Source organism: Macrosteles quadrilineatus, unplaced genomic scaffold (assembly GCF_028750875.1).
Source record: "Macrosteles quadrilineatus isolate MER2022 unplaced genomic scaffold, UCM_ALF_1.0 Scaffold_4__1_contigs__length_99947679, whole genome shotgun sequence".
In the NCBI taxonomy this organism is placed as follows: domain Eukaryota; kingdom Metazoa; phylum Arthropoda; class Insecta; order Hemiptera; family Cicadellidae; genus Macrosteles; species Macrosteles quadrilineatus.
This window is the reverse complement of record NW_026542597.1, coordinates 92,195,486-92,218,073: the sequence shown is the minus strand read 5'-3', so window position 1 is coordinate 92,218,073 and position 22,588 is coordinate 92,195,486. Positions and strand designations below refer to the sequence as shown.

The 22,588-nt window shown below is 34.6% G+C and overlaps 1 protein-coding gene across 3 annotated transcripts; it reads right to left on the bottom strand.

Moving 5' to 3' along the window:
• Positions 1–1,442: 1,442 nt before the first annotated feature.
• On the bottom strand, positions 1,443–22,535 carry LOC128992388 (arginine/serine-rich protein PNISR-like). Of its 3 annotated transcripts, none has more exons than XM_054415943.1 (13): positions 22,394–22,535; positions 18,936–19,030; positions 18,210–18,398; positions 16,750–16,922; positions 15,573–15,723; positions 15,040–15,221; positions 14,216–14,389; positions 13,216–13,318; positions 12,347–12,403; positions 10,669–10,769; positions 4,751–4,928; positions 3,487–3,986; positions 1,443–2,498 (listed from the first exon to the last, which is right to left on the bottom strand). In XM_054415943.1, the coding sequence occupies exons 2-12, from the start codon at positions 19,018–19,020 to the stop codon at positions 3,508–3,510; spliced, it is 1,872 nt and encodes a 623-aa protein (XP_054271918.1). In that variant the 5' UTR covers positions 19,021–19,030; positions 22,394–22,535; the 3' UTR covers positions 1,443–2,498; positions 3,487–3,507. The 3 variants fall into 3 exon arrangements, with proteins under 3 accessions (XP_054271918.1, XP_054271919.1, XP_054271920.1); XM_054415944.1 differs by having other exon boundaries at positions 15,573–15,720; XM_054415945.1 differs by having other exon boundaries at positions 16,750–16,913.
• Positions 22,536–22,588: the final 53 nt, after the last annotated feature.

Sequence of the window (22,588 nt, the reverse complement as noted above, 5' to 3'; positions counted from 1 at the left end):
TTACGCCACTGTAGTTTATAGTTATTCATAGTAAGAAGTTTGTTATACTTATAATTGACTCAATTTGATTTTTTTTTGACAGCGCTAATGCAAGTTTTGTTGATTCAGCCCAAATTGAAAAACAAATAGTTTTTAACACGAAATCTGCCCACTGAAGAATCTTTCAATAGCTCACCATCCCTAATAACCATTTTGTATAAATATGCACCATTTCTTACACATATCTGCCTGAATAACAAAGTTACTAATTTTAAATACGAACAGATTCGTCACCAGACTGTTTTCTAGAAGTTCTTCTTTACCAGATTCATGGTCTAGAGTATTTTTATGGGCAAATATGTTACTATAACTTTGGTGCATTATAAGGTAGGTACTGGAATAGTATATTTCAGTACAAGTACTGAAAGTGGCATTTTCCAGTGGACTCTCAAGATTTACGTGTGAGGCAAAGCCCATTTAATAGAACACCAAATTTCACTTGTAAGGTGAAAACCTCTTATGTATACCACATGTTTATATTTATATTGTTTAGAGTCTTCAACAATGAAGAGTAAAAACAGAGGATTGAAATTGTAACATAATTATAAAGAAACACTAGTGCACGTGGTGAATGGAGAATTAATCAAAGACAAGAGAAAGTAAATTTAGAGCAAGGGAAAAGAATTATACTTTCTATGATATCAGCCCCTATCCAAAATAGCCACTTTTGGTAGACTACAAAGTAATTTACAAGTTTTACAGCAACGAAAAAACAAATGGAATAGTTTTTTTTTTAACACAGGTAATTAAATAATCAACACAGGCTAAAACATGACATCGGAAACAATTGAAAATTGTTATTAGTTTTGTAAAAATAATAAAATAATGATAATAAAAGATAAAAAGTATATTAAACTGGTCAAAATGGTTGGTATTATTTTCATGGTACACCACAACTTGATGCAATTTAAAGGTGCGCTCTACCTGTCCTCCGCCCGCTAATGCAAGAGTTTAGGATCTCCATAATTGTCGACTTAGTTCTTAACCGATTGAAAATACATTTATGTTAATTTATTCATTTCTTATTTTTGTAGCCTTGTATGGTTATGATTTAGTGCTAATATTAGAAATTTAAGTGTGCAGTGACTGGTAAATACCTCAAAATAAGCTTTTTCTAAACCATTTTAATCATGAAAATTATTATTTTTTATGGAAATTAAAGCCAGAGAGTCATAGATTTGAAAGTAAGGAGTAAGGAACCTTCTTCAGATAAAACACAATTTAAAAAGTTAACTGAGTTATTTGAGAGGACTTAGGAATGGCACAACATAACTAATGAAGCCCGAGCTGAGGTAGAGCGCACCCTTAAGTTTAAATGTTTTAATAAGAAAAGAAAATGAGCTATAAGAAATAGTAGTACCTCCAAGCTACTGTTGTAAGGGAGTGAAATAAAACACAACATATTATTTAGTAACTTTTAACTTTACATATTTAAAGTAATAAAAGATCAACTATGTACACATAAATAATGTAACAGGCTATGTGCTACACAGCCGCATAGTCAACTTTTACAAAGGAAAACAGAAGGAAACAAGTAATATACAATACCTCAGAAACATTTGGTGGATTCTGAATGTACAATTATTAAGATTGACTTATTGCCATTAGTAAAAAAGGGAACAATAAATTAAAAACCGCAAAAGTATGCCAGTTTATACCTAGTCAGTCTTCCAACTAACATTTCAGTGACATAGCCAATTTAATGGGCTAATAAATAAATGATCAAATTCGACTTTTGCATCAATTTTTTTGACTTCCAGGGATATATTAAAAAAAATTCTATAGCCTATAAGGAATCTTTGATACTAATTTTTTTAAACACAGATCTTATGACGCTTTGAATTTGCCTGCGAGGTGTTAAAATAATTCTTCAGTAAAAGGCGATGAATCTTTAAAATTCAGAATCAAATTATGCAAGAAAATGATACAAAGATATTGGTTAATTAACTGAATTAATATCACAATTTTTTTAGGTTTGTTTCACCTAAATTTAACATATGTAAAATATACAGAAGACGTTCTTAGATCTGTACTTTAATAACACTTCTTGGACTTTTGGCACATTTTACATTAAAATGATAACACATAACAAGACTGGACTGGAAAATAGAAAAATACTAGAATTGTTATAATAAAATAAAAAATAAATTTTCCAATATTCACTTTAGCTCAAAATTCTAACAGAACAAACACTTTCTTCAAAGTGAGCTTTAAGGCAAGCATAAAATTAAGTTGACAGTCTGTATTCAATAACAATATTGACGTTCCCCATGCAAACTTTAAAAACGTTAAATCTAACTTATATAACTACATACATACAAGCATGACTCCATATGTACAATGTCAAAACACAACTTGAAATAAACATAAGTCACTAAGATTATCATCGCACATTCTTCACCAAAGGTTTCCAATCCAAATTAACTGGAATAGAGTCGTGCACAGTTCACTTTTGGAACCTGAAACAGAATTTTCTGTAATAAGCATGGGTACTTAAAAACCTGTAATCGGTTCATGGGCGTCCATCTAACTCATGACGGTCTGGAGGGTACGAAACAAAACCCAGTAAAAAGGAGAGTCTCAGTCTCCCCTGAAAAATAGTTAAAATATAGGTACAACATGTATGATTTTACACATTATTGACCTAAACTTCTTGGTCATATGCGTAAATTAACCTCTATGTTTTTACTGCACAGTCAAAAAAAACATTGTTAATGTGGAATCTTATTAACAAAATTTTTCTTACCGCCCCCAGATCCCATATTGATGGATGCCCATGTAACGATTACGTTACAAATCAACAAACCTTAACTAATTATGGCTCAAATAAGTTCCAAAAGATTTGAAGGACCTTCTTACTTAACCTTTATTTAACAAGCACCAGTTGAGTTGACGTTTACATTAACTTGCTTACATATGAAATTTTAATACCCTCAGCACCAAAATGAAGCAAATTACCTGTTGGTTTATTGCAATTTCATTAATTACGGTAGATACAAACAGATTCATAAAAATACATAAATTTACTCAATAGTCACCCTTAAAACAAATAGTATTGGCTCAAAAAATACTTTGGTTGCTGCTAGAAGACAACAATTGTTTTAACTACAATTTAAATTAACCAAAGGAAAAGAAATGAAAATCTTTCCATATGCTAACAACTAATGGAAAGATTTTTTTTATTTGACATAAGGATAACATAGGAAAACTCGGTAAATTTCTAATAACACTCATATCAACAATTTTCAACACTGAAACACTGAAACATGTTGTAGAATTGTTTAGTAAATACCAATAAAAGTTTTTTCATTGTTTTATATGGCACATAACACAAAGAAAGGATCTTTTGGTACTCAGTCAATTGACTATGAAGTGATCATAAACTAGGATAGATACAAAAAGCAGAATCAGTGCAACCTTAGGAATAAAAATTATAAAAAATACAACCTTGTTGTGAAGGAGGTGAGATCAGTCTCGACTTCTGTGACTAGACCTCTTACCCCTGGAATGATCCGGGGACCTAGAGTAGCTGTGGCGTCTACGTTTGTGTGACGACTCGCTGGAGTGGCGACGGTAGTGATCGCGACCTCTGCTACGTGACCTCGACCTCGACCGTGACCTCTCCCTCTCATACCTGTGACTGTGACTAGACTTCTTGTGTGACTTCCTTCGATCGCTACTCCTACTGCGGCTCCTCTTCCGCTTCTTCTTACTGCTTTTCTTTTCTTTCTTTCTCTTTGAAGATTTTCTCTTTTTACGCCTAGAGCTCGAGCTAGATCTGCTAGAAGACGACGATTTGCTTGAAGAATTTGAATCTTCGCTGCAGTCTACTGAACTTTCTTTCTCTTTGTGTGACCGCTCTGGGGTAAAGCTTTGCAATTTGCTTCGCTCAAATTTTAACTCAGAGATTGCTTTTGGTTTTTCTGCTTCAACTTCGGCCCTATTACCTAAAAAATCCATCACTAACATTTACTCAACCAGGAAATGTTCACTGAAAATACTTTGTGAACATTCATATGCATTAAATACAATATCTTGTACAAACCAGTTTAAAGAATGATATGATGAGCTTGGGGAAAAATATATGAGCATTTTAAGGACACAGGAGAAAATTAAATAATCATATTTTCTTCTACAGAAACACTTTACAGCATGAGTTTTTGTTAAAGGCTTTTTATCTGGTTTTGAATAATCAGTAAATCCTCAACAAATCCAAAGTTGAACACTTAAAGATTTCAAAATATTTTGTACAAAAAAAGTTACTGTTCATAAAATGGGCAAATGTATCATAAAATTATTCATTTATCAAATGAACGGATTCGATTAGTTAATCTTAATTAATGGTAAATGTACTAATATTTCACACAGAAATGGCTATATGAACATTTTTAAGGATGTAAAGAAAAATAACAAGATTTCAGAGAAAGTGTTGAGGTAAACAACAGTGATGTGATGTTTCATAAATGCAACACGAGTACATTAACTTGGGAATTTAAAACACAAAAAATCAAGTTAAAAAATTTGGCGAGTCAGGCACAAGAGGTGATACGGTACTATTTTTGGTATTATTTTGAATTCCTATACCAAACATTGAAATCAAGAGAGAAACTAACATAATTTGTAAACTTTGATTCACAATAATCTTTCTGTCATTCTTTCATTTATCACTTAAAAATTCAAATATTTTCTAAAAGAAATTTACTGAACTTACCAAGATGAACCGGCTTAGGTTCTACCTGTCCCATATCTTTTCCTCGTTCCTGTCTGTCTTCTTCCTCCACGTCTTCCTCAGTTTGCTTCTCTCTATCACGCTCCTCCTGCAGCTCAACTTCATGTTCAATATCTCGTTCAATCCTTGCAAACTCCTGCTTCTTGCGACTGATTCGTTCCTGCAAAATCCGTTTTCTTTAAAAAGCCATCAGGTATTTAAGGTACCGTACATCAATTGAAGGGAATATTAGTAGAAAATTGCAAAGTAAACTGGAGAGTCAGACAAATTAATTTTTTTTTAAGTTGAGTCCCTAAGTAAGTACACTATAAGGTATTTTTTTGTACCCACAAGACCATAAAAATGTAAAGATTGGAGTACCAACCAAACCAACACAAGTAGACTTCTCATCCCATTGTAAATTTTGAAGCTCGTTTTTCATGTCTAGGTCAAGTACGTTGGCGCTAGTGTCAACAAAATTTTGTTTCTACTGTATTATTTTAGCCTTAATTTCTCAATTTGTGCTTTACTGTTAGGTTATATAACTAGAGAATGAGTCGTTGTTATGATTACTACTATTGTGAGCGTTATATTTTGGTTTAATGAGGTTTTAAATTACTGAAATAACAAGATGACTGAAACACCAAATCAATCATTGTCAGGGACAAACATTTTGGTTTCATACAAAGAGCCATGAACTTTGTGAGAACATGTTTACCATCACAGTTTTAGAAAGAATGTATACAGTGGAACCTTAATAAATCAAACCTCAATAATTCGAAATCCTTGATAAATCGAATTTTTTTAATTCCCCTTGAACTTCCCTAACTATTGCAATGTTAATTTTACCTCTACAATTCGAATATTTCACGAGAAACACCTTTATAATTCGAAGTTTTATGGTATTTTTCGTCATAAAAGTACCTCTATAAATCGAAGTTTTAGTCCAAAAACCTCTACAATTCAAAATCGTGCAACTGCCGAACCTCTACAAGTCGAAGTATTAGCAAGAAACCCTCTATTAATCGAAGTTGTATGGAATTCGTTATGATTCAAAACATCGATACTGTACTTTACTGCGTCGTGTTTCGACAGGAAATCCAACTTCCGCTCCTGTTGCAATCTATCTCAGTCATGTGCGTGTACTCGAGTAGTTTAGATACAGTGTCTCCTTTATAGAGTGTTTAGTGCTAGTGAGTTTTTCTAGCCAACATGGCAAAACATTCGTACAAGACACTTACCTACGAGGATAAGTTAAAAGTTATCGAAGCAGTAGAAAAAGGTGACAAGAAAAAATGTGAAATCACTAAACAGTTTGGTATACCGGCCAACACTTTGTCAACCATTTTAAAACACAAGGAGAAGTATGAAAGCAATGCATCAAGATCGAAGAGAATAAAAGGACCGGAATCTAAAGAAATTGAAGATTGTGCGTTGCAGTGGCTTAAACAATGCCGGGATAAAAATTTACCTGTAAGTGGACCGACTTTACAGGAAAAAGCCGTTGAATTTGCTATTCAACTCGGTAAAACAAACTTTCGGGCAAGTAATGGGTGGTTACAAAATTTTAAAAAACGAAACGAGATTGTTTTTAATAGAATAACGGGCGAAAGTGCTAGTGTGGACGATCAGTTGTGTACAGAATGGACGGAAAAAATACCCGATCTAACAAAGGGCTACAAACCCGACGACATATTCAATACGGACGAAACTGGACTTTATTATCAGTGCTTACCGGATAAAACATTAGCGTTCAAAGGAGACTCATGCCATGGAGGCAAAAATAGTAAGCAGAGAGTTACAGTGCTACTTGGTGCAAACCAAACTGGATCAGTTAAACTCAAACCACTAATGATTGGGAAGGCCAAAAACCCGCGTTGTTTCAAAGGTGTAAAAAGTTTCCCCGATGGACTACACTTCAAACCCTAAATCTTGGATGAAATCTGAAATTTTCGGCCAGTGGTTAAAAGACCTTAATAATGATATGAAGAAGAAGAAAAAGAAAATTCTTATGTTCATCGATAATTGTACAGCCCATGGTGATTTACCCAAGCTAAAAAACATTAAAATCGTGATTTTACCCCCTAATACGACATCCAAACTGCAGCCTCTAGATCAAGGAATCATCAAGAACTTTAAAGTGTTTTATAGAAAAGAAGTGGTTCGCCGGTTCCTAAGTGACCTAGAAAAAAACAGCCCCACAAAAATCGATGTGCTTGACGCAATGTGGATGGCGTCAAAGGCTTGGAATAATGTATCTGAGAAAACAATCGAAAATTGTTTTAAGAAAAGTGGATTCACTCAGAAACCCGAAGAAAATGCAGAAGACACAGATGTGGATATCAGTGTGGTTGATGACCCTCCTAATAATGAACTCGAGCCTCCGACGCGTTGGAATGAAGTTACACGGTCTCTTAATGTTGAGGATCTAACGTTCGAGGAATTTGTCAATTTTGATGACGATGTGGCGACAAGTGGGGCACTAAGTGAAGCGGATATAATCGCCTCCGTTGCACAAGACCCAAGTCTAGAAGATAATGTAGGAGAGGGCGACGACGAGGGTGAAGCGGACGACAAGAACGAAGCAACGGACCCGGACCCGACACTCAGTGATGCGCGTTGTGCAATTGATGTCTTGCGCAAATTTCTTCAAAAGAAGACGATGATGAGTGACCAAACAATTAAATCAATTTCTGTACTGGACGACGCGCTGGACAAAGTTACTCTAACAGGTAGACAAACTACAATTTCTGAATATTTTTCTGTATAAGGAGTTAACCATACATCATTAACTATACAAACATTTAGGCTCCTACTGTAGCCTATCTCTGTTTTATGATGTACTGTATCAGCAAATATTTTGTTTTCTACTGTAAATGTAAAGTAAATACAGTATTTTTACACTGTAGCCTATCTCTGTTTTATGATGTACTGTATCAGCAAATATATTGTTTTCCACTGTAAATGTAAAGTAAACATTTTTACACTGTAACCATTTTCAATACAGTACATCAGTTAGTCATCGTTTTGAGTTTCGTTTGATTTTAAGAAATATTTTATCTATTGACACATTGTTTTTAAATACAGTAAATATTTTCACAATTTGTATTAAATAAAATGACTATACAAGTATTCCATTTTTGCAGTTTGTAAATGTACGGTAGGCTATTGAAAACTTGTACAAGTTGCGTTAAAATGTTCTTTAAAAATCAAATGTATGTTTTGTTAAATACATTGACATTGATTTTGTTTTGTACTGTCATTGATTTCAATAAATACGTATACTGTACTGAATTTGAAAACGAGTTATTATTTATTTCCCGGTCTGTTTTAAAGTATACCAACATGCTTTTAGCGAATTTCCCATATAGGGAATAAGCTATTACCGTAGTACTCATGGTAAGACCTGGACCCGGGACCGATTATTTTTTTTGTTTTGAGGTCCCTAGAGGCCAAAAACACCATCCGTTCAAATTCATATATATATATATATGTGTCCGTCAGCACGATAACTCGAACAAAAATGATCCGATTTTGATGAAATTTGGTACAAACGTGTTAACCTACATTTATTCGAACGAGTTCGCGAACCAGCATGATCGGACTACGGGAACGGGGGTTTATGGGGGGTTTTATGGGGTAAAAATAGGTTTTTCCCATTTTTGACCCTAAAAACACAAAATTTTACAATTTATTTCCAAACCATTTTGTAGAGCTTAAAAAAACAAATAATTTAGTATATTGAAGCGTTATTGTGCGCCTAATGGTTACAGAGAAAATTCCAAAAAATTGTAAATTTAAAATCCCTATGTTATTCTTATGGAGAATAAGTCAACTGCTGTAGTTTACTTGTTTATGAACATATTTTGATCGAATTTGGAAAATACATTCATTTCTTACTAAACTATTAACATAAAAAAAAAACATCTTTTTACCCTCCCTGTTGTAGCAAACCTAAGTACTCGTTAAACTAATTCTATTTAAATAGGGAATAAATATGATATTTTTAAGGAGGCATTTTAATGTGAAATCCTATCAGGCTAATGAAAATTCGCTTAGTCTGCAGGTTTGCTGCGGCGGGGGTATTTTTTTAAAATCTATACATTTAAAGCTTATTTTCTTTAGTCTAAACATTTAATGTGATGGTACCAGTCAGTTTTTCGGACCTCTGATATTGATTTGCCCATCATTCATTGTAAAAAGTGAAAGTTCCAAACATGCGATAAGAGAACAGGTGCCCGTCTAATAATAAAAGGGTCGTAGCCGAGGGGCAAAAAACTGAGAGGGTGTCTGCCAATGACTCATTTCTTTGTTTACTTCATTCGCGCTACTCCATAACCTTTCCACTGAAAAATGGCTATGAGCCGTAGTGTACGTTCAACAAAGAATTGAACCTCTATAAATCGAATTTTGGGGAGAATGAACCTTGATAAATCGAACCTTTATTATTCGAAGTACTCGATAATTCGAAGTTTTCCCGTTCCCCTTGGGATTCGATTTATTGAGGTTCTACAGTATAACACAAATATTTTGATGACAAGGAAAATATAACGAATTTTACATAGAACTGCCAAATTTTAATTGTCAAATATTTACCATTAAAGCCAACGTAGCTAATTTATTAGTTTTTATTTTAGTCGAATTAAGCAAGAAAATTGTACAGGGTGTCCACAGAAATTTTGTCATTAATTTCCCTGACTTTCCATGACCATTAACCATTGATTTCCATGACTCACGAACTTTACTAGAAAATTATAATATACCATAAACACACGAATAATACTGCCTAGACAGAAAATATTGAAATACGTATTAACAGATAACAATGGCGTACAACAGGTACAACAATGAACTAAATACAAACTCAAAACCCATAAACTAAGACAACTGTATAAATTGAATTGTCGTATATTTGTGAAAAATTCTGAAAAATGCTACAAGAGTCGAGGTAACGGCCGACTAGATCATTGAAACGATCTCTGAAATCCATCCATCATTGGTGATTTCCATGACTTTTTGCCTATTTCCATGACTTTCAAAGACCAGAATTATTTTCCATGACTTTCCAGAATGTGGACACCCTGATTGTAGATGGATGAAACGCTATTGCCGAGATCACAGGAGATTATCATCGATGTTGTGGCGATCACGGGAGATGACTAAGATGTCGCCACAATTGCAACGAATGCTCTTGGAGTTCCCGAGATTGCTACAGATGGTTTTGGATGGGTAGAAGAAATTGGCAGATGCTTACGATATCTCTGCGATGGCATCAGTTGCTCATGGGTGTTGCCGTAAACGTTTTTAAATTTTTTTTTAGGTTTTGGGTTTGGGTTTAGACTCATTACTAATGTTAATGAATGAATAATACAAGTAACCCAGGGATGAATTTATGGTACAAGCACCTCAATTCACCTGCTGTCGGAGCACAAAGCTGTCATTATCTTATTGTTCACGACAGTACCAAAGTTCCAATACCGATATTTTTAATTCTAGGTTACAGCATTTTTTTTCCAATGAACAGTGCTACAAGGAATTTCCTTCAGGTACTGACAGTACTACTTTCTTTCTAGAATACATTTTTCAAGGTACAAGTAATGGATCACTTGGCTGACAAATACTTGGGTTAAAGAAAATAAATCAGGAAAAGACATCGCAAGTATAATGTTAGCATATTCACTAGTTACTTACCTACAATTTAATACCAAAGCAATGTAGGACATCTATTCATATAGTCTTTAAAATGTACAGTTAACTATTTTTCCTATTTGAAATTAATTTCAACAAAGAATTACAAGGAGAATGATTTTATTGCCCACATTTTACATTAATTTTTGAAAGCTACATTTGCAAGAGTTAGAATTTTTTGTTAACACTATTTTTGTGTTGTAAAGATATTTAAAAAAAGTTTTCCAACTCACCCGAAGTTCGTCATCAGAATCGATCCCGTTTTGTTTTGAAGGCCGCTCATCTTCACTCTCGCTGGAAGAATCTTCGGAATCAGAGTCATAGATGCCCAGCCCTGTAGAAAACAATGGTGTTTAGACATTGCCTAATAAAGTGAGATATATAAAAAAGTTCAACTTAAACAAAAATCACTTAACATTTCCCTTGTTCACAAACCCCTTGTTAACCAGTTTTAAAAACATTCATCCACAAATAAAATATTGATGTTTTTAGAATAAGATACAGTGGACTCCCTCAAACCGGACTTCTTGGGACCTGAGGCCAGTCCGGATAACGGTTATTCCCGCTAAACCGATATCCCCAAAAACTCGTTAAACGGACCGTTTACATGCATACTGTAACCTGTGTAGTGTTATACAGTATACTGTTTTTTTATATTTGACTTCAATGTAGGAGAACATTGTATTTAGACACGTGATCACTGGAAAAATCTAAAAAAAAAATCTTTCTTTAAAATCTTTCCCACTAGAACAGTCGTTTCAGTACCACCAACTTCCTGCCGATTTAGTCCAGTTAAACCGATGTGCAGATAAAAATTTTCCGGTTAAAGAGATGTCATTTCTGCCAAGTAGTCTGGTTAAAACCGGTGTCCGGTTAAAAGGTGTCCAGATAAGAGGGAATCTACTGTATTACAGTAGTTGCATGATATTGATATAATATAAAACATAAGATCAATACTGGGATATCAGAACAGTAAAAAATTATAGAATTAAATTAAAAACTAGATTTAAAATCATTCCAATCTTCTATTACAGAACCTATTAGAACCTACTTATATGCTTATATGGTAGGATGCTCATAAAATCTACTTTTGGGCATTAGAAAGGTCAACATTGAGAAAGTGCACAATGATTTAGCTTGAATATAAATGTTTAAAAAACCTCATTTTATCATTGATAACTTGGCAAGTTAATTTAAAGATTAAGGAAATTGACAGGAAAGCAGGCTTACCTTTAAATAAGTCCATAGAGACACATAACACATCACAAAATTAAAAGTAGAAATTTTCGTGGTCACTGACCACTTTTTCAACCACTGGAGATTGGTATTTTTCTCCAATCTCCAGTGGTTGAAAAAGTGGTCAGTGACCACGAAAATTTCTACTTTTAATTTTGTGATGTGTTATGTGTCTCTATGGACTTATTTAAAGGTAAGCCTGCTTTCCTGTCAATTTCCTTAATAATTCCTGGCAAATGCCCTATCTTTTTATAAGATAATTTAAAGATTAGTACTTTTGATTATAAACATCATTCTCACTTGTAAATTAATAAAAAGAAAAAAAATTAGGAAGCCATTCCATGAATTTAGTTTTGTTAAGCAAAGTTATTTTTTAATTGGGAAGTTTAAAGAAAAATTACTGGGATAATCATAATCCAAAGATCTGACAAAACATTGGCCATTTCACTACATTTTAGATTCATTTTGGTATTAGTTTTAGAAAACTTTCTACGTGAAACTGTGAAGATCTTGGTCCAACAAATGAAATAATAAGCCTTATATTAAATCAGTAACAACACATTTTACAAGCCACATTAAGGTGTTAAAAGCGTGATTTAGATTCAATTATCATTGTTGGTGTGATAATAGTCCTACATAATTCAATCACTACAACACAAAGACATAATAACTTACCTAGTTTTCCAGTAAGGGAAGTTAAAGCTGGGGTCTGACGTAACCGTGAGGCTGGAGCTTTCATAAAAAGAGTTTTAGTTAGATTGGAGTGACCAAGGCCCTCCGAACAACTTACATAAGACAAACATTCAACTGACAACGGGGTTGTCCGCCAACCTAACCTAACAGACATCACAATGTACGGCTCTGAAACCAACTGTATTAGTTACAAGCACTTCAGCACTTCCATTGGCTATCATTAGCTACAATCTGGGATTGCTGACTGCTTCTCAGTTCACTGCAGACAAAGTATTGGGATCAAATACACTTGTTTAAGCCTGAAAACCTTAAACAATCTTTAGATGAAAACTAGATAAAAATGTGACATTTGATAAAAAAGTTCAAATAAATCTTTGAATAACCCACAATCCCTTCAAAAACCTATAGATAATCATCCAATCTGTAAATTGTTAGTTGGCATTATTAATTTCCCAATCATCTCTTGAAAGAAGGTTACTGCAGCATTTACTCCATTTATAAATTGACATGGTAATGATCATAGCTGAACTTTAGTCGACACACTTCTCAATTAATGCGACTGAGTTTTCGTACAACCAGATGTTTAAGGAAAAAATATAACTGATTTGTGTTTCATATAAATTTTATAAAAACTATCAAATAACTATACAAGTTTAATTATATCATTTTACAATCCTAAAAATATTTAATCACAGATCACTTGTACAACTTAAAATGTTTTTTGGCGTAATCAAGGTTTGTTATTGTTCGTTTGAAGCACCTCTGCTAGACTTTAACTTTGGTCAGTTGAATAAAAGGTAAAATGTCTCTTTGTGGACATTGAGAACCAGGTAACTTTATACCAAAGGTACCTTTAGCACGGAAATCAGCTAAAACTTCATCTGCGATCTTCCTCATCTCCTCATTGGTGACGGTCATGAGAATGTCAGTCAGGACATATCTCACTTTCTGCATCTGGAAATTGAAAAATGTAGGGGTAAAAATCTATATCAACTAAATAATATCCAGTCAAATAAATGCCAGGAGGTACTTTTCTATTACTTCAATGATATTATGCAATAGTAAAAAAAAGATTGATGCACGTTTGAAGATAGGAATGCAAGTAATAGTGATACGGATTCCTAATGAGGCTTAAATTACTATCCTTCAATCTGTATATCATAAGTAATCCATTTGTTCTAAGCCGTTCGGCCGAGTTAATTTAAGGAACCCCATCAAATCAGTTTAATGCTTTATTTTAAGAAGAATCCATTACCTTTAACTTAAATTCAAGTGTTCCAAGGTTTAAGTTGGGGCTAATTCCACTTATACGGTCCCAAAGTGTTATTTGAGGTAATCGACATTAGGTTTTATGCCTGCATAAATAATTTTAGCCAGCATTTTTTATCACAATGCCGTCATCATTGACTACAAAGTAGTAACTTTTTCAGTGGCACTGGAAGTTAAAAACTTGCATTAAAAATACTGAGAAATAACTAAAAATTACTAGAGTATAGCAGTTTTAAACATTGTAATGTGAAAAAGCCAGTTAAATTGTCACGGGATCCATGTTAGATTATGAACTCTACAAACTGATAATCGCATTCCTAAACCTCGGACAATTAATAAACCAATTACGTTACATACCAATTACATACTCGGACAATTAATTCCGGATTATACACCACGTTGTCAGTTTATGGTACCATTAATTTTTAACGACATAGATAAAATAACAAGATTGTTGATACTGAGTATTTCTAACCTGGGATAATTTACTAAACACACAAAAAAATACAATTCTTAAATTGTTGACTTAAAGGAACAGCTTTTTAAGATAAAATGAGTAAAATGATTGGTTCCACAACTTACAACTTCTTGCGTAATCTCCTCTTTGGATTTACGTTTGACGGGAGGTGGAGAGTACGAGGCTGTTGCTGTTGGTTTCACATGTTCAGGGCTTGACGCTGGGTCAAATCTTGATCTTCTAGGTTTCACAGCTGACTCTGGCTCCTCCTCCTTTTCAGACTCTTCTGAATCAGTGTCCTATAATCGAACAATCGAACGCATCAATACAAATACAACAGAGCAAAAAATTAAAATAAAATACTCATTGTTAATGAAGCTTAAATTATGTCAAAGAACAGTTACAATTTACAGTTTAAATGGATAACTGAAAAATATTAAAAGTAGGCTATAAGAAATATTTGTAAACGGGTTTGGTACTGGTGCATGTATGCATGAACAAGACTACAGAATGAGTTAAGCTGACAAATTACAACCCTCAATACATATGTGCTTGGTCAAAAATATTTGTGATAAAAGCGTAAAGCATAGATTTCATGATTAGAAAACATTAAATCAAATTATATTTAAAGCAAATAAAACCGCCAAATTCTGAATTTCAAAGTAGAGACATTTGACAGAAAACACTGTTTTACAATGGATAGATGAATGCATTAATAATATAATTACATGTATTATTTTAAAAGATAAATTAAAACCCAGCTCCTTGATGGTGTACTATCAATAAAGACCATAACTTAATTTGGTACACAACTCAACATACAGCCATGGAAAATAAGACCTGAGGTTAGCACGATAAAATAAATTGTTAACATTAATTGCAGCCAACTGTCTGTTTACTCTACGCTGATAATTGCTTTGCTATGTCATCAAAAAGTCATTGAACTAACAAATTTGCTCTTCAGAGGTATGCCAGACGCTAGTGCTTCCTCTTCCTCTTGTTTGCGACGCAACAATTCTTCTTCCCTCTCCTTGATCTGCCTTTCTCGTTCCAATTTCTTCTGTTTTTCCCTTTCCATCTTTTCCAATCCTTCTCTGATCCATGCAGGTAATTGTTTACGTTTGGCAGCATCTATGAAAAGAATACTTCTTTGTACAAATATTTTGCATGGTGCAAAATAAATATTTTAAAGAAAGAACATTAAGCTGGGTTTTCCTAGGGGAGGAAGCAGAACGAAGAGTGCGGAATCTGCTCTCCTCTTGTCTTAGGTAATTTAATGGTACTGTTTTCCTAGAAGCAGACCAGAACATTACCAACAAGCAGAAAATCGCTTCTCCGCATTCTGTTTTCGCCCCAAGAAAACCCAGCTTCTGGGAGTTTACCCTTAGAATAAACCCTCTCTCAAGGAGCATTTAAAAAATGTTTATTTTTTTAGATAGCATTACGGTATATAAATTAGAGCATACAGATTATAAAGCTTACCAAATAACGCTGTAGTGTCTGGCTCCACCACTTCCTCTACTTTCCCTGAATGCCTCCGATTACTAGGGGCTCTCTCAGGCCTCCAATCAGACGAAGGCTTATTCCGTACAAACGGGGCCGTACCCTCAGACCAGTACCCCGGCGGCCCCTGCTGATTAAAGACTCGTTAAAACATGTTTACATATTTCAATAATGATTTAACATCCTATCTTCCCAAATAATTTATATTTATTTTTACTTTGCCAAATGGGAAGAATTTCAGCATTGACTTGTGGATACTGAAGTTGACATTCAATCTTAATAGACCAACTTTAGCCTTTTTGTTTAAAAAAAAAAACATAAGTGTGAGTGAGCCACTCAGGGAGTGCAGTACTTTCAACATGTTATGTTCCTTTAGTTTTTGGTACTATGACATTTTATGTGACATAAAAGATTATATAAATTTGCTATAAGATATCCATACAATTTGTTACGAGACTGGACGTTAATTCATAACCTCTCACTGGAGGCTTGAGTCACAAAAACTATCTTGACCTTGGAGTACTTAACCTCCTCCCCTGCCCTTCCTACAAGTTGTGTTGTTTCTTTACTGTAGCGATAATTCTAGATTATGTTACAAAAATAGCAGCTGTTTCAAAAACATAGTAAGTCACATCCTGTAGAGATAAGCATAAGGTTCCCATCGCCGAGAGTGGTTGCAGAAATGCCGAGATCAGAAAGCGGCGGTTAAACCAAACTGCTTTCAAAGCAAGGTTGGTTAAAACAAACAGTAATATTTTGCGATCGAGGCGGATAATCCGGTTATTGGTTAATGCGACGTCGGTTAAGTTGGGGTCTACTGTATCAGAAAAAATGTGAATTTAACAAAACAACTATAGCCTAAATCAAAATGTAAACAATTTCAAACCTTCACACACTTTATTAGATCCTTATTATGTAGATTGTTTCCATAAGTCATGCTAGATTACCTGACTTTTAGAAAGTTGTAGGCTACTAAGAAAATTTCACTGTATGATAACTGTGATGGACATCAGTGCGTTTGTCAATGGCAACGCACTGAGGTTTGAGTTAGTAGGACTCAACTAGGCCTATTTAAAGTTTTAAATTGCCACTACTGCTGTTACCGTATGTGATATTTTAACAAACATAACCTGAATATCAACTTGTCTAATCTCACCTGGTCAAAGTTGTCCGGCATGGAAGCTCCGTGATTATAGTCAAAAGTGGCAGGAGGTGGGACTGCGGCTGGCGCATTGTATGAGTCTGGTGGGCCATTCCATCCCCAACCCCACTGCTGCCAGTTGTTCCAGCTTCCAGTTCCCCAGTTTCCATCTGGAGGTCCTGAGGACACTTTAATCTCTTTTAACATAGCAACCGGGAAACAATGAGATGGACAAAAAACCTTTTGTTTGTGATTTAAAATAATTTAAAAAATATGAAACAACAAAAAAACAAAACAACTGAAAAAGTTAAAATATTTAAGTCAATTATGTTGAGGTGCAGGCCTAAACTTAACTAGGCCTACTTAACTCAGCTAATTTAGTTTAGTAACTTTAGCTTAATACTGGGCCAAAGATAGCTAATTTGTGATTATTTAAAGCCGATTTGAAATATAGGACCATACTTGGATAAAGGTAACTTAACACATAAAAAAGTGAGATAGCTATTGTAGTTTATTGAAGTAATAATGATGAAAGGTTACTGGTGAGTAGGTAGCGCTGAGAAAGAAAGACTTTATAAACATCAGATTATTGGATTAGATTTTCATGCTGACACGTTGGGGTGTCTATTGTAAGCAAAGATAAGTGTCATATAAGTTACGTTTTGAATGGATGAGATGACGCTCCTTGTTATATCAGCTAGTTACTTAGCCAAGACAATTAATTTAGAAGACAAACTAAAACATTTGGGTCTTATTTAGAACCATCAAAAACAGGCTTTTTCTATGTGACGCTTGCGTCACTGCGGCGACGCATCAGACGTTAAAGATCAGCTGACTGCTGGAGAACGGGGGAGGGGGTAGGAAGCGCAGAGACAGAGTACCAGTCGTGTTCCGAAGTCAAGAGGGTGTAGGCGCCATGGTCAAGGCTGGACTCCATCGCCGAATTGATAAGTTTTCCTTAGTTTAAGTAATTTTAAAATATGTTCTAATTTTTTTCAGGAAGGGGGGGATTAAGGGGTTAGGGAACTATTAATTATTTCAGCTTAATATGTAAATTATACTTTAGAGCACACTCATACCCATAAGGTACGAGTGGAAGTTTTCAGTGTTCTTTTCCTTATTATATTTAATTAGATGCATTAGAAATTATTAGATCATCAAAATGGCTGTGATATGGATGTGGTTTGGCTCAGTAATTAATTTAAGATCATTATTATTCAACTCAGAATGTAGCTCGCAACACTTGATTGATTATATTGAGCCTTAACGATCCTATGAGTCCAGTACCGTTACTATAAACTATAGTAACACGCTTCATCTAGGATTGAACTGACTAACTAATTTAATCAAAAGGCCAGCTAACTTTATAACCACAAATTACAATTGAGTATCAAGGTACAAATTATAAAGCCATGACTTTCAAGTCCAAATGGCCTAGCCGGTATTAGGTAAACATGCCAGAATGCATTGCATACCTTGAGATGCTGCAGACGGCGGGGCTGGAGCGGGGGGGACATCGTCCTTGGCTACGTCCATGGGCGCCTCCCCCGCCTCTATGTCAGCCTGTATAGAAGGTGGTGGGGGTGCAGGGGGCACCGGTGGTGTTAGCTGCGGATAATGCTCCTTCATCTGTATCCATTGTTGAGCTAGTGAAGCCCAATCCACTGAAAATAATAACAGGACTTTAGGCAAAAGTATAGTAGGCTACCGTCTAGTAAATATATGGTTTGGAGAATCCACTTTCTGTAAATTACAGGGTAAGGACAAGGTTACAACTAAATAAATGATGACTTAACTAAAGGTAAGATGGCTTAGTGAAATTAGGCCTGTTTTCACAATTAAGTGTCTGACTTGTAGTTAAGTGAAATCTCAATATTGGATCGTATTAATACGCCTAAAACGTTTTATTGAAACCAGGATTCAAGTATGGTAGGCCTAAATACACATCAGAAGGCATTTTTCTGTTTTCACACTAAAAGTGTCATTTCATAAGAATGTCAAACTCATTCAAAGAAAGCAGTCCAAAACCCTGGAAATGATTGTCAATAACTGAAGATTGAAACTGTGCCCCACGCACCAAGGTCCAAGACGCTAACCACTGGGCTAGCAAAAAACTTCTGAGAGGAATTATGACTAGAGGCTACTGCTAACCTATCATCAGCCAGTTATTTCAAAGCAAGTACATGAGATATCATACATACCTTGTTCATTTGGTAAGTTTTGATAAGTCGATGGGTTGAGAGCCCATTGTGTGGAAAAACCACTCTGTACGTCTCCCGTCCACATTGTGTCTGTCCTGATAACAATTTAAAATTAATTATTAAGCTACAGGAGAGCCTAAAATTATTACATGTAAATTCCAAGCATTCATTCATATAAAAAAAATAATAATCTTAGTCAGCTACATTAAACAAAATTAAAACTAGATAGAGCTAACTCATCTTTTTCATGACTTATAATTTTGGAACTTTAAGTTACTAGTGACGATGTAATTCCGTGACATGGATTTATGATGAAGGAGTGATGCTGGGGAAAATGGGAGTGATTGCTAATGTGTTGTCAGTGACAGTTAACACAGATACCGTGCCCTGTAAGTTCCACAGAAAACCTGCGATATATTATATGATATGATTAAGTAGCCTATCAAAATAAGCTATAGTAGGCAGATATAGATTATAATTTGGATCGATATTAATATTGCATCAAATTTAATTTTTCCATATGATCACGGAGAAGTAAGATATAGGCCTACAGAGGAAACGGGCTTACGGAACAACTGTGTGCTTTTAGCTCGAGAATGGGTGGGTGGAATTATACTTAGCTAAAAGCTAGGAAGAGCCCTCTGAACGGCTATTGTTTAAAACAGCAGTTGTACCACACAGGCTTTTCCTACAGCGTGAGTGCCTTATTATGTGATGGTCAGGGGGATGAGGAGGGGGGAGAGGAGAGCGGAAGGGGTACCGGTACCATTGAATGTTTCCTCTGTATCTTAATTCTCTCTGATATGATACAAATAAAAACAATCACAAAAGCATTAGTTAAAGTTGTTTCTTTCGTATTCATGTAGTTTTATCCTAAATTTGTTGTTTTGAAGGTTGTTTTTTGTAGTTTTATCCAAAACTAAAAATGGAAGAAACTAGGACTAGGTTAACTTAGGGTGAAGTGGGGTAAGTGTAACCACGTTTTGGCATAGTTCAGCTTTGACCTCAAATTGCCATCTTGTTATACATGATATAGTTCTGAAATTTGTTATGCATAAACATTGACTAATGGGCTTTAAAACAATATGCATTGTTATTAAAAAATAAAATCTTTTTTGGTAATAAAAAATGACTAAAAATTTTGCGTTTTGTGGTTACACTTGCCCCAGGGTTCGGGGCAAGTGTAACCCCTGCCTGTTAAAAATATGTAAAGCATTGAAAAAGAGACATGGGGCAAGTGGCCAGATTCCAAATCATTTGCTGATTCCAAGACTTTTTGACTTATTAAAATATCTTAATTTTTACTCAAGTTACAAACTTTTTCGTGAACCTCTTCTCGCGTTTTGTGAAAAACGCAAAACATGCAAAACGGAAAGATTACTGTTAAAACATAAAAAACACAACATTAATTGGTACTTACATGGTTTTTAATGTTGTTTAACATGTGTAGGATATATCTCACAGTAATATTGTTTTTTTATTTACATTTGGGCAAGAAAATCCTAAATTATAAAACGGGGTAAGTTTAACGTAAAGTTATATAATCACTTAAGCAGTTCACTCACAAACAATTATGTTTTTCTTCAAACCAACTTAACTCAGTAAAAATATGTGTAAAATTTTACCTTATCTTCTGAATTCCTAATTTTATATTTACAACAAAGTTTTTTTTTCTTTATACTGAATATTATATGAGTTACACCCTGGTTACACTTGCCCCAAATCCAAAAAGCCACTTGCCCCGACTGCAAAATTTCAGGGGTAAGTGTAACCACGCTTGTAAAATCTAAACAATAGGAAATAGCACAGATCTGAAATTATATTCCGATTCTACATGCAAAAATTAGTTTGTAAACCAAAAACTGTCAAATTTACATTAAAAATGTGAGTATGAAAAATTGTCAAAGTTTGAGGTTGGCACTTGCCGATGGAGTGGAAATGTAAGCCTTTTTTAAACATTCTAAAACTATTACTTGCACATATTTTATATGCATTCTTAAGGCTAAATATAACAAAGGAAGGTCCAAATAACAAGATATGATAGTATTTAGGTCATAAAATTATCTTATTAGTTGAGTGATAAGCCGTGGTTACACTAGCCCCCCGGTTACTCTTACCCCACTTCACCCTAAGTCATAAGTTAGCTTAGACAAACTTACATTTTCAAATCCTATGCAGAAATGATATCATAAAGTTAATTTGGTTAATTTGTTTTTTAACGTTCATAGATATTGCTAGCTTATTTTTTGTTTAAAGGCCTATTTAACATACCTACCAGTAATAAAATGTAACTTGAATAGACCACTCAATTCGATGTTAAAAATTATTAACATACGGTAGGCCTAGCCTTAACACCAATGAAAACGAGAACAGATCGTAACACATTTCATAATTAGGGTCTATTGGGAAATTTTTCAAAACATGATAACTTAGGTCTAAGTTATGTCAATATTGAACCAAATTATAATTGGTAGGCCTAGCCTAACTTATGTTGATGTTTAATCTAATAATATATCCCAGTTGTGGAACCACCCGAATAAACTAATTTAGTGTCCATTTACTGGTTTTGTTCATGCTTGAAACTTATCTTTCCAAAAATGGCTCAATTAAGTTAACTTAGCAAGCCATTGATGGTTAACTTGTTCTTAATCTTGACAACACCTTATAACTTAAAGTAGGTAGGCCTAATCCGCAGAGAAATTTTGATTTTTGAGGTCAACCATAGCCTGATCATGTCTGATGCACCCTTGTCTGAGATGTGCCGAAATAACACAGGCAAGATTTAGGCTAACTTAACTTAGTGGGGATTTAGGTAGCGTAAGTTAAGGTCCGATCTCAAAAAGCTTCGGCTGCACTTTACTTTAGGTCCTGGACACTCAATCGAATAAAAATCCTAACTAACCAAACGATATATTGAATGAAACAATCGAATAATCAATATTTTCATTCAAATGAGTGTAGGACCTAACTTCAGGCCGCGGCCTGGTAGACATTGACGACCTGTCCTGCACCAATCCAACTGAGCAATCAGTTGATTTAATTTAAGTGCAGCCAAAGCTTCGCTCGCTCTCTTAAATTTATTACAGTAGGAGGCCTAACTAGGCCCTAACACTTAAACTAGGAATTTCAGTCATCTCAACCACGGACTAAGTTACCTAAGGTGTAGCTTAAGTTAGACCTAGTTGATATACAGAGGCTAGGCCTACTAGCCTATAATACATTGCCCTCTTAGGCCCCCCTATCTCATTCTGAAACCATACGAATTGAAATCAGGCCCGTTTTGAACACTGATTTTTTAGTCGAGATCTTTGCATGGGCTACAATTAAGTGACAAAAAGTTTAAGGGAGATGTTAATAGAAAATGTTAGGCCTAGCCTAATTCCAGATTTCATAGTAACCTGGGCCCTTCCCTTGGTCGCGGAAGATGTTGGCTTTATTATCTGGAACAAGAAACTTACCTTTTTCGGAAATCCTAAAACATTTAAACCAAACTATCCTTGAAACTAAAATAAGACACCAACATTGTAAATTGATTCTCTAAAAAACGCGAATTTACCACCCACAACAACCCAAATATCCACCATTCTCGGCACGGGCACAATTTAGTTTTTTTTACTTCTTCTTCTTGATCTTCTCTTCTTGCTGTAACATTC